General features: G+C 34.6%; 1 protein-coding gene across 2 annotated transcripts in view; it reads right to left on the bottom strand.

Annotated features, from left to right (window-relative positions):
• Positions 1–11,701, bottom strand: part of LOC123553762 (collagen alpha-2(IV) chain-like) — a 72,203-nt gene that overhangs the window by 20,552 nt on the left and 39,950 nt on the right. For both annotated transcript variants that reach the window (XM_045343382.2, XM_045343383.2), the window contains exons 22-29: positions 8,926–9,015; positions 7,869–8,126; positions 7,184–7,273; positions 5,395–5,528; positions 2,624–2,930; positions 1,942–1,995; positions 833–1,018; positions 316–449 (exon numbers count right to left, since the gene is read on the bottom strand). In XM_045343382.2, the coding sequence (XP_045199317.1) occupies positions 316–449; positions 833–1,018; positions 1,942–1,995; positions 2,624–2,930; positions 5,395–5,528; positions 7,184–7,273; positions 7,869–8,126; positions 8,926–9,015 (1,253 nt within the window). The remainder of the gene's footprint in view (positions 1–315; positions 450–832; positions 1,019–1,941; positions 1,996–2,623; positions 2,931–5,394; positions 5,529–7,183; positions 7,274–7,868; positions 8,127–8,925; positions 9,016–11,701) is intronic.

Raw genomic sequence — 11,701 nt, 5'->3', positions numbered from 1 at the left:
AGCAGATATATGAAACCAGCATCAACCAGTTGAATGAAACTGTTATAACAGACTCCTTGTCATATGTGACCTTTTTTGCTGCTTCCCAAAGTCGGTCTCTTAAAACAGACTTAACTGTACTGATGGCTTCTTCCATATTTTTCCAGCCACAACCATTTACTGTGAGCCTTACAATAGTAAACAACCTTTACAAAATTTTATAAACTGTTTTTCCTAGGCCTGACAATAGCCTAGAAAATTTGTTAGACCTTTGATGGGTAAGAAAATAATGCAAGCTCTAAAACATTAAACGAGGAAAATAGAACACTGTCTTACAGGAAATCCCTTGAATCCAGGAGGACCATCTCTGCCAAAGCCACCCTGCTCTCCATTGTATCCTGGTTCACCTTTCATACCGTTCAAACCAAACAATCCTGATCGTCCTGGGAAACCTTTCTCACCACGCTGACCTATAATAAGAAAGTGTTACTGGCTGCTTTGTTTCTTAAATGATTAAACTTTCCTGCACTATTCAAAGAGATGTCACCTGGACTACACAGCAAAGTAGTTCAATATAATATATCCTGTATGTAACCATTCATATGCACTTAGTAACTAAACCCATTTTTAATTTGTTCTAACACAAGTTAAGCAAGTATGTAGATTACATACGATTTATGTTCGCTTTAAGATATTTCTGCAGACTCTGTATCTATAGTCAAAGTCAAAACCTGTGCCAGTATAGAATAAAAGCAGATCTAAAATAACTAAATTTGAGTCCAAAGTCTTATTCCTCCATTTGCTCAAAATGAAGAATAACAAAATTGTAGAGTAGTACATGTGTTACACATACCAGGCAGTCCTGACAGACCATCTACACCTCTTACACCTTTAGCACCACCATAACCATACCCAGCTTCACCAGGCATACCAGGGAGACCTGGTAAACCATCAAGTCCTCTGTCACCAACCATACCATCTTGTCCTGGAAGTCCCGGTAAACCGTTGAGCCCTGGTTCACCTGTCAGTCCGGGCAGTCCTGAAACAAAATAATTGCTCTGATGTTAAAGTCTTATTGTCTATTTGATATGTTTTTTATAACATACATTATGGGTCCTATGTTGATAATATTCATAAATAGACAGGCTTGTAAATTGAAAACCAAACTCAATAATTTTTTACAAAGGATATCCAACTTCTAGTATTAAGTGAGGATTTTCACTAACTTAATATGGATAATCCTTCACAAATCATGAAACTGATAACCCCTCTACAGTAACTATTCAAAGTGTCATGATGTCTACTCGTTCTTAGCCCGCAACCGTCAGATATTCTTGAATGACACCTGTGCTTTTGTCAGTTATTATTACTGTATTATCTGTAACTGAAGGTTTTCTGGGAATTTCATGCTTGTGCCTATCCATGACACCTTACATGTGTTTAAGCCAATGAATTTACAACCTAAATAATTTGTTATTTTAGAAGAAACTACAAACTCTCTAGCCAACAAGAATGAAATGGTTTTACAGTACTGTGGTATCATTAAAATTCATGGGGGACTTCAGCTATTGAATTTTGTAGTTAGGTTATTCTTAGACACCAAATTCCAATACACACAAAACAATCTGGTTTAAATTTATTTTGTATATTTGAAAGCATCTTGTTAAAACTTAAGGCCTACGAATTGTTTTCTTCCAAAAATCCTTATATCTGTTTCCTGAAATTTCAACGTAACATACTATCAAGCTATATCAGTGTTTACCAGTATTATTCCCTGAAGAAGGCATGTAGCCAAAATGTTGGAGTATTGTAATTATATAGCAAATTGTAAATTGACCATCTGTTTGGTTTTTATCCACTATATTCCTCCATAAATCATGAAATTTTGAGCCCATGAAAGTCAATGCTTTTACAATATACTGTAGTATCTGTATAAAGTTTGAATACAGTAAAGTTACATACCTCCAGGGGCATTCTCTCCTGGTGCACCAGGGAATCCATCAAAACCTGTGTCTCCTGTAGAGGAAAATATAATAAATGAGATATTTTAGTTTTACTTCTAACCTTTAAGATGTTTTTTTTTCAAGATATAGCATGTTTAACACTGTCTGCAATGTGTTAATCGTCTTTTTTTAGCTATAATTAAAAAGAAACTCCGATGAACATTTAGATACAAATATATTTTCACTGAATCCCCTTTTCACTTATTTCTACTTTGCCATATATCTACTGTGAAGACTTAATAACAGAAATACTTATAGTACTTTATTTCATGTTGATTGTGAAACAAGTTTTACAACTTATGTTAATCACTCTCGACACCTCATTCCTGATGAAATCCATCACCATGAGGGTTATGACAGAAGAGCAACCAGTTTCCCTTTTAATGCATTGTGCCAAGCAAGGGAGCTACTGGTTCCATTTTTAATGTTTTTGGTGACGCGGGTAGGGTTCGAACCCACTCAAAGTGGAAGCTCTACCACTTGACTGTAGAAGCGGTTCACAGAAATACTTATAAAATGAACCTAAAAGACTTAATCAAGCTAATGATTAGTCACTAACAAAGATAAAAGTTAAAAACAACATGATCCAACTAAGTCTGATATTAAATAAACAAAATTTTCATTATAAAACAAACACTAACCTTGAATGCCCTTGATGCCACCCAACCCTGGTAGTCCCGGGAGACCAGGAAGTCCAGTCATACCATCTTGACCACTGGGTCCAGAAATTCCAGGCAAACCTGGTTCTCCATCCCGCCCTACAAGCCCATCCCCTCCCCTTTCTCCAGGGCGACCTTTGACTCCATCAAGTCCGAACATTCCTGGACGACCTGGGTAACCGACATCACCAACTTCTCCCTGACGACCAGGTTCGCCCCGGATGCCATCTAAACCAGACTCTCCCTTCTGACCTGGAAGTCCAGGGCGCCCAGATAGGCCATCATAACCCTGTGTAACAGTCAGCAATAATATCATAAAATTCTGATTTAGAATTATATTAACTGACATAAATATTAAGGGGACCATCTTACATCATCTTAAATCACTTTATGATTTAGGTGCGCCAGTCAATCATAACACGGACAAAACACAGATAAAATTCAATGTTCGAGAAACAATTTTAATAACATTTTTCCAACTGACAAATGAAGCACAAAAATCAAAAGGGGAGTAACCCACTAAGTCACACTATAAAATGAACTGCCTTTCTTTACCATACAACAAATATAATGGCGGTGTGCATTTATGTCGCAAAACCAATTTGTTTTTTAAGATATACACTCAGCCGTTAGGAAACCCTAACATTACCAATAGATATATTTTTCATAACTTTTTTTCAGAATTATGTATTTGCTTACACTGTCATGTTTATTAAATACATTTTTCTAACCTTTTGGGCTTTTTAGGGTATACTTAACAAACAAACTTATACTGAGGCTCTTTATAACAAATTGGTGAACTTATCCTTATTTATGGTAAACAGCGATGTTATGCTGAGCTTTGGATAATATAAGGGTAAGCTTCTATTGGACTTTTTAAGGTAAACAGGTGAACTTATCCTTTTTTTTTTAGGTAAACAGTGATGTTATGCTGAGCTTTGGATAATATAAGGGTAAGCTTTTATTGGACTTTTTAAGGTAAACAGGTGAACTTATCCTTTTTTTTTTAGGTAAACAGTGATGTTATGCTGAGCTTTGGATAATATAAGGGTAAGCTTTTATTGGACTTTTTTAAATTTTCGTAAGGATTTTGTGGCTTATTATCGAGACGGCTTATTTTTGAGTCCGGCGAACTTTTGAGTATATATATCTGGTAATGGTTTAAAAACCTGTGTATTTTCAAGTACCAAAATACTGCAGATATGGATGTCATACTTTTTGCTTTTTAGTAAAAAACATCCATGTCGGTAACTACTTATACTTCTGACATACCTGTTTTGTTACAATTTCTTAATGAAAATAAGTGATAGACACAGTCCAACATTTTAACATAGAAGAAACTAATGTGAGATGTTGGCTGAAAACTCAGGTGGACATAACAAACTCACCAAAAGGTTCTAAAAGTACTAACTACTAACAAGGTCATTGATACTATTTCTGATACAAAAAAGTGGACGGCTTATTTCTGAGTGCGGCTAATTTATGAGCCCATTTTGCCTGTAGTGAAATGGTGGCTTATTTTCGAGTCTGGCTTATTTTCAAAACCGGCTTATTTTCGGGATTTCAGGGTATAAGGGTAAGCTTTTATTGGACTTTTTAAGGTAAACAGGTGATCTTATCCTTTTTTTTATGGTAAACAGTGATGTTATGCAGAGCTTTGGATAATATAAGGGTAAGCTTTTATTGGACTTTTTAAGGTAAACAGGTGAACTTATGCCAAGCTTTATTATATTCTTGCTTTCTTTAAAGTTGATTTCTACTTTAATTATTCACTACAGAAACCACGGTCTACCAAAATAGAGATGAACATGTCATATTATATGTGAAATTTATACACATTCTTATTAATCTTATACTAGAAAGTATAATTTGCTTTAAATTATATATCGTGACATATTTTGTTTAGGCACATTTAGGCTATATCTTGCTTTGCCTCATCATGTACACTGTTAATGAAATTTTATAGTTATTATCAACTTATGTAATTTCAATATGTTTTATATGATTGTACCACCACTGAACATAATATACTATGCACTGTTTATATACAATGTGGACTCACGGGTCTGTGACCTTTTGTTCAATAAAATATCTTTATTATAATACAAAGGTACTCTTATTCATAAGCAGGTGACAATAAATAAGTAAACTAAGGTTTAGCCTTGTAGCATATAAAGGTAAACACTCATTACATTGACCTTTTCAAGGTATACAGTTGAACTTGTGTTGTGCATTTTTAGGGTCCATATATGAACTTCTGTCGAGGTTTTAATGGTCTTAAGATGAATATACTTGGAGTTTTTGAAGGTATATAGTTCAGTTATGTTGAACTGGCTGAATATACAGATCAACTTTTATATGGTATAAAGGTCAACCTCTGAGCTTGCATTGGTAACTAGTTCAAATTATGGCAAGTGGTATCCTAATTCAACAGCAAAATTAGATTCAAACATCAAACATCTCACTTTAATATCAGGTTATTTTCATTTATGGTATACTGTGTAGTTTTCTTTCGAAGTCTTTGACCTTGTAAAAATATCTGTATTCCTCAAAAACAATCTTCCAGTTTGGCTAATTTCATGATATGATTTTCAATAAAGACAATGATTAAATTTTTTTTGCCCCACAGCCTGTTTGTAATGCTTTAAACTAGCTTACTTATCTGACAGATTCTACTTATTTCATGACTAGATGTAAATAAAAATATGCAATTACAAGTTGGATACTAGAAGATTATGATGTAATTTACTAACTCTGCGGCCTTTTTGACCTGGGAATCCTGGTAAGCCATCATTGCCTCTGCCACCTTTGCTGCCGGGTTGTCCAGTGCCACCTTGCTCACCATCTCTACCATTGAGCCCAGGTTCTCCCCTCATACCATCCAGTCCTTTGTCAACAAACATTTAAGATATATCTATTTTCCTTATCATGATAAAATATGTAACATAGAGCATGTATCAAAACTTACCATGGTAATAATTTAATTGGTTTCCAGAGTCGTTAGATTCTGTGCCCCTAATGACTTAAAGTAACTGACAACATCTTAACAGGAGTATGAGGTGGAGAATGAATAATAATTTAAAACACACTGTCTTCAGGTTGCCATGGAAGACATATCCCATGTCTAACAATCAACCTCACAAATTACTGTTTTATAGCCTTGTGCATTAATTACTTAGCAAGGTGAGCAGGCAAAAAAATACTATTAATAAAAACTATTACTGTGAAATCATTTAATTTTGTGGGCATGAAAGTTCGTGGTTTTGGTCAAAATGGCAATTTCTTGGGGATATGAATTCGTGGATTACAACTTTTGAACATAAAGTGAATGGGAATTTTACTTGTTCGTTGGGACTAAATTTCGTTGATTGACTCAACCACAAAATCCACGAAAATTAGTCCCCCACGAATATTAATGATTTCACAGTATATCTAATTTTGTGCAACATAGATCTTAACTTTTTATCTCATTTTAAAGAGAATTCCTATAGTTTTTTTCCTTTCATAGATTTTTTTTCAAATTCACATATATGATAGGAAAATTTGTGCCAAAAACAATGAACAAATAAAAAAAATGGGTCACCAGGCTTGTTTTTGTGACAAATTGTTTTTGAACACACCCATTTTTGCTGACACTGCTAGTGATTTTTCAACATTTTCATAATTTTCTGCTTTTTTATAAATACCAACTAAAATATGCATCAAGACAGCACAATAAGGTTTGTTCTTTTTGCAGATTTTATTATATACTTATTTTATATCATAGTCATATTTGTAATACTATACATGTATCATTACAATAATGGGTACAAACGAAAAAAAAATCTAGTTTCATATTCGCTTTTTAGAGCTTTTTACGCTGAAAATACCCGTAGTAAAGAATATTTTTTTAATTTTGAAAAAACTGTTTCATAGATTTTTTTCCTGTTTTCCTTGTGTATAGATAATTGTATTGTGAACACAAAAATGGCCAAAAATGTATGGGTCACCAGGCTAAATTGTCTGTTAAGACCGCTTGAACATAACAACTGTTCGGACAAAAAATGGCGCGAACCTGACCAAATTGATTCTATCTGCTAGAAGTTAAAAAAATTCTTAATCCTTTCTATAATTGAATAGTAAGTGATCTGAAAGGAGACATTGTCTTATCAATACAAAGTTAATTGTCCAACATTCTATGAACAACACTGCCTTTGTACTAAAACGCGCTGTCAAAACACAGCCACAAATGGCAAGTTGCATGGTACATGTCAGGCATGATAAATGTCAGTACAACATAAACCAGTTTCAACATTTGCTTACTGAAAAAAATTATTAAAAATGTTATTTTATTCAAGATTCCTCATATTTAAGATTGTCTGTCACATCTGACTTCAATTTTTCATAGACAGTGCCGACTGCGCAGAAAGATGCGCATAAAAAACTATAGGAATTTCCTTTAACGGTAGAATATATGAATAAATCTTAGGACTGATTAGACTGAAGAAATGAAACAAAATTTTATTTACAGTCTTACTTTTACATCAATGTAAACAACTTTACCTGGCAAGCCCATTTCTCCAGGGCGACCTTTTACACCTGGGAATCCATTCCGTCCATCAGTCCCATCTGGTCCTGGGGAGCCGGGTCTACCTATAACATATACAAAAAACAACTTTTGAAAGGCTAAGTCTTCGCAGAGTTACTTTTTAGCAAGTTTGACCCATTTTAATTAAATCTATTCTAAGTTTAGTCCCATTTGAATCATAAGCCTGGTCCCATTTGAATTATATTTATCAGATTTGAATCAAATTTGTCATACGCTTGGTCCAATTTGAATTACATTTATCATACGCTTGGTCCAATTTGAATCACATTTATCATATGCTTGGTCCAATTTGAATCTCATTTATCATACGCTTGGTCCAATTTGAATCACATTTATCATACGCTTGGTCCAATTTGAATCACATTTATCATACGCTTGGTCCAGTTTGACTTCTCTTTAGCTTAATCCTATTTGAATTATACTTTCTTATATTGATTACATTTATCACACAAACTTGTCTTTATTGCATGAAACTAAAGGCTTTTTAGAATTTCGTTCATCAAACTTGTCAAGTTTTAGTCTAAGACTTACATATCGTTAATGTTCATACTCACTAAATACACCTTTGAAAATGCTATCATAACACAGCAACTCATAAGATTGTTTAACAATATCTAAAGTCACCTTGAACTTAATTACCTGGTTCTCCATCTATTGAGCGTCCTCTTTCTCCAATTTCTCCCTTTTCTCCTGGTATACCAGGCAAACCTGGTTCCCCTGCACGTCCATCAAGACCCTGGAGCCCTGGTTCCCCTACCATGCCTTTCCTGCCTGGTGCCCCGTCTAAACCATTGAAACCCTCACGGCCAGGGAAACCAGCATTTCCAGGTTCACCCTTTATTCCATTCAAACCTTCCCGTCCTGGAAGCCCAGGAATACCTTCCTCACCGGAGATACCTAAAACATAAAAGTAATCAAACTATGTTTATTGATGACATTAGTTTTCAGAATGGGAAGAAAAATGACAATGACAATTCTGTCTAAATGTGATAAATTTTAAATTTTATGCTAATACCCAGCACAGTACTGTGAAATCATCAATACATTCTAAATCCTGAATTGTTCTTTTTCAACTGAATTATACAGAGAAATTCTGGCAGCCCAAAACCTGAAATCAGTCCTGAAAAATCCCATGCCTGTATTTTGCGCCCAGGTTCAATGCTGTTCAAGCCCAGACTCAAGGCTAAGTCTGACTGTGATGTTATCTCTAAACATTTATCACAGTCAATAGAAAGACTTAAATGTGAAAATATTTTGAAAATACTTTAATAATATTATCACATGTTTGAAGTCGCAGGAGTATAATAAAGCCATTACATAAATTTGATAATACACTAGTGTAATAAAGCTTTGACGTCAATGTTGTTTAAAGTATCGGAGACGTTGGTCAAATTGACTTGTTTATAATAGTTAAAGAAAGTAGAATGTTTTATGTTTCGGCTGGAAAAGCTTACATGTGATAAAACGAATATTACATTTGTGACTTTCCACATTGAATTTATTAAACTCCTTGAATAAAATTGATAAAATGCTCAGCAGAGCCTCACATTTTGTTATTTTATTCAACTCGTTTAATAAATTCAATATAAAAAGACACTCGTAATATCCTCTATATATCACGAATTCATCAAGGAAATCCATGTTTAGCAGTAATCTTCAGAAATAAAGTAAGAAAAATAATTCTTAAACTGCCCACCTCTTCCTCCTGGTTCCCCGTTGATACCATCTATACCTTTTGGACCCGGCGTTCCTGGTCGGCCCATCTCACCCGGTGATCCCTTCAAACCTACAAATATTGAAAGGAGTTGCTTTGACATTATATATTTATTTCAATAAAAAAAAAGAGAATCATATGAATGTTCTGATGTATTGTAAAATCATTTCTATCCATGGGAGACTAATTTTTCTGGGATTTCACAGTTAAGTCAATCAATTAATTCCAAACTGAATTCCAGTGAACAAGAAATTTCACATTCATTTTCTTATCAAAACTTGAATTCCATGTATCCACGAAACTGCTTTTTCGACCAAAACAACAAAATTCTATAACCATGCAATTAAATGGTTTTAAAATACTACAGAATTACAGTTATGTAACTGAAAAGTTTTCAACCATTTATTTATGCCAAGCTAAGCAGAAACTCTACCTTGCATAACCAGAATCTTATGAACATCCATCAAAAGAGACAGAAGTTAATAAAACAAGAGGGCCAAGAAGGCCCTAGGTCTCTCACCTGAGAAACACACCATAACAGTGTAAAAATGTTTGACCTAGTGATTTCATGGAAACAAATATTCTGGCCAATTTTCATTAAGATTGGACCAAAAATGTGGTCTCTTGAGTTTAAACAAGTATTTTCTTAGATATGACCTAGTTGACCCCAGATAACCTATATTCAAATTTGACCTAGATTTTATCAAGGCAATCATTCTGACCAAATTTCATGAAGCTCAATTGAAAAATACAGTCTCTATCGCATACACAATGTTTTTCTTTGATTTGACCAAGTGACCTACTTTTTGACCCCAGATGACCCATATTCAAACTCGACCTAGATTTCGTCAAGGCAATCATTCTGACCAAATTGAAAAATACAGTCTCCATCGCATACACAAGGTATTTCTTTGATTTGACCTAGTGACCTAGTTTTTGACCCAAGATGATCCATTTTCGAACTTGGCCTAGATTTCATCAAGGTTATCATTCCGACAAAATTTCATGAAGATCAGTTGAAAAATACAGCCTCTATCGCATACACAAGGTTTTTCTTTGATTTGAACTAGTGACCTAGTTTTTGACCCCAAATGAGCCATTTTCGAACTTGGCCTAGATTTCATCAAGGTTATCATTCTGACCAAAATTCTTTAATATCAATTGAAAAATACAGCCTCTATCACATACACAAGGTTTTTCTTTGATTTGACCTAGTGACCTAGTTTTTCACCCCAGATGACCCATTTTCGAACTTGGCCTAGATTTTATCAAGGTATTCACTCTGACAAAATTTCACGAAGATCAATCGAAAAATACAGCCTCTATTGCATACACAAGCTAAATGCTGACAGACAGACAGACGACGGTGAGCTAATACAAGAGGGCCAAGATGGCCCTAGGTCGCTCACCTAAGAAACACTCCATAACAGTGTAAAACATGTTTGACCTAGTGATTTCATGGAAACAAATATTCTGACCAATTTTCATTAAGATTGGACCAAAAAATTGGTCTCTTGCGATAAAACAAGCATTTTCTTAGATATGACCTAGTTTTTGACCCTAGATGACCCATGTTCAAACTCGACCTAGATTTTATCAAGGCAATCATTCTGACCAAAATTCATGAAGATCAACTGAAAAATACAGCCTCTATCACATACAGAAGTTTTTTCTTTGATTTGACCAAGTGACCTAGTTTTTGACCTCAGATGACCCATATTCAAATTCGACCTAGATTTCATTGAAGCAATCAACCTGACCAAATTTCATAAATATCAACTGAAAAAAAAACAGTCTCTATCGCATACACAAGATTTTTCTTTAATTTGACCTAGTGACCTAGTTTTTGACCTCAGATAACCCATATTCAAAACCGACCTAGTTTTCATCAAGGCAATCACTCTGACCAAATTTCATGAAGATCAATTGAAAAATACATCCTCTATTGCATACACAATGTTTTTCTTCGATTTGACCTAGTGACCTAGTTTTTGACCCCAGATGACCCATTTTCGAAATCAGCCTAGATTTTATCAAGGTAATCATTCTGGCTACATTTCATGAAGATCAGTTGAAAAATACAGCCTCTATTGCATACACAAGGTTTTTCTTTGATTTGACCTAGTGACCTAGTTTTTGACCCCAGATGACCCATTTTCGAACTTGATCTAAATTTCATCAAGGCAATCATTCTGACCAAAATTCATGAAGATCAATTGAAAAATACAGCCTCAATCGCATACACAAGGTTTTTACGTGATATGACCTAGTGACCTAGTTTTTGACCCCAGATGACCCATTTTCGAACTCGGCCTAGATTTCATCAAGGTAATCATTCTGACCAAAATTCATGAAGATCAATTGAAAAATACCGCCTCTATCGCATACACAAGGTTTTTCTTTGATTTGACCTAGTGACCTAGTTTTTGACCCGAGATGACCCATTTTCGAACTCGGCCTAGATTTCATCAAGGCAATCATTCTGACCAAAATTCATGAAGATCAATTGAAAAATACAGCCTCTATCGCATACACAAGGTTTTTCTTTGATTTGACCTAGTGACCTAGTTTTTGACCCGAGATGACCCATTTTCGAATTCGGCCTAGATTTCATCAAGGTTATCATTCTGACCAACATTCATGAAGAAGAATAGAAAAATACAGCCTCTATCGCATACACAAGGTTTTTCTTTGATTTGACCTAGTGACCTAGTTTTTGACCCGAGATGACCCATTTTTGAACTCGGCTTAGATTTCA

This window comes from Mercenaria mercenaria, chromosome 7 (assembly GCF_021730395.1).
Source record: "Mercenaria mercenaria strain notata chromosome 7, MADL_Memer_1, whole genome shotgun sequence".
Lineage (NCBI taxonomy): Eukaryota > Metazoa > Mollusca > Bivalvia > Venerida > Veneridae > Mercenaria > Mercenaria mercenaria.
The sequence above is the reverse complement of the archived record's forward strand: the minus strand, read 5'-3'. Positions and strand labels throughout refer to the sequence as shown.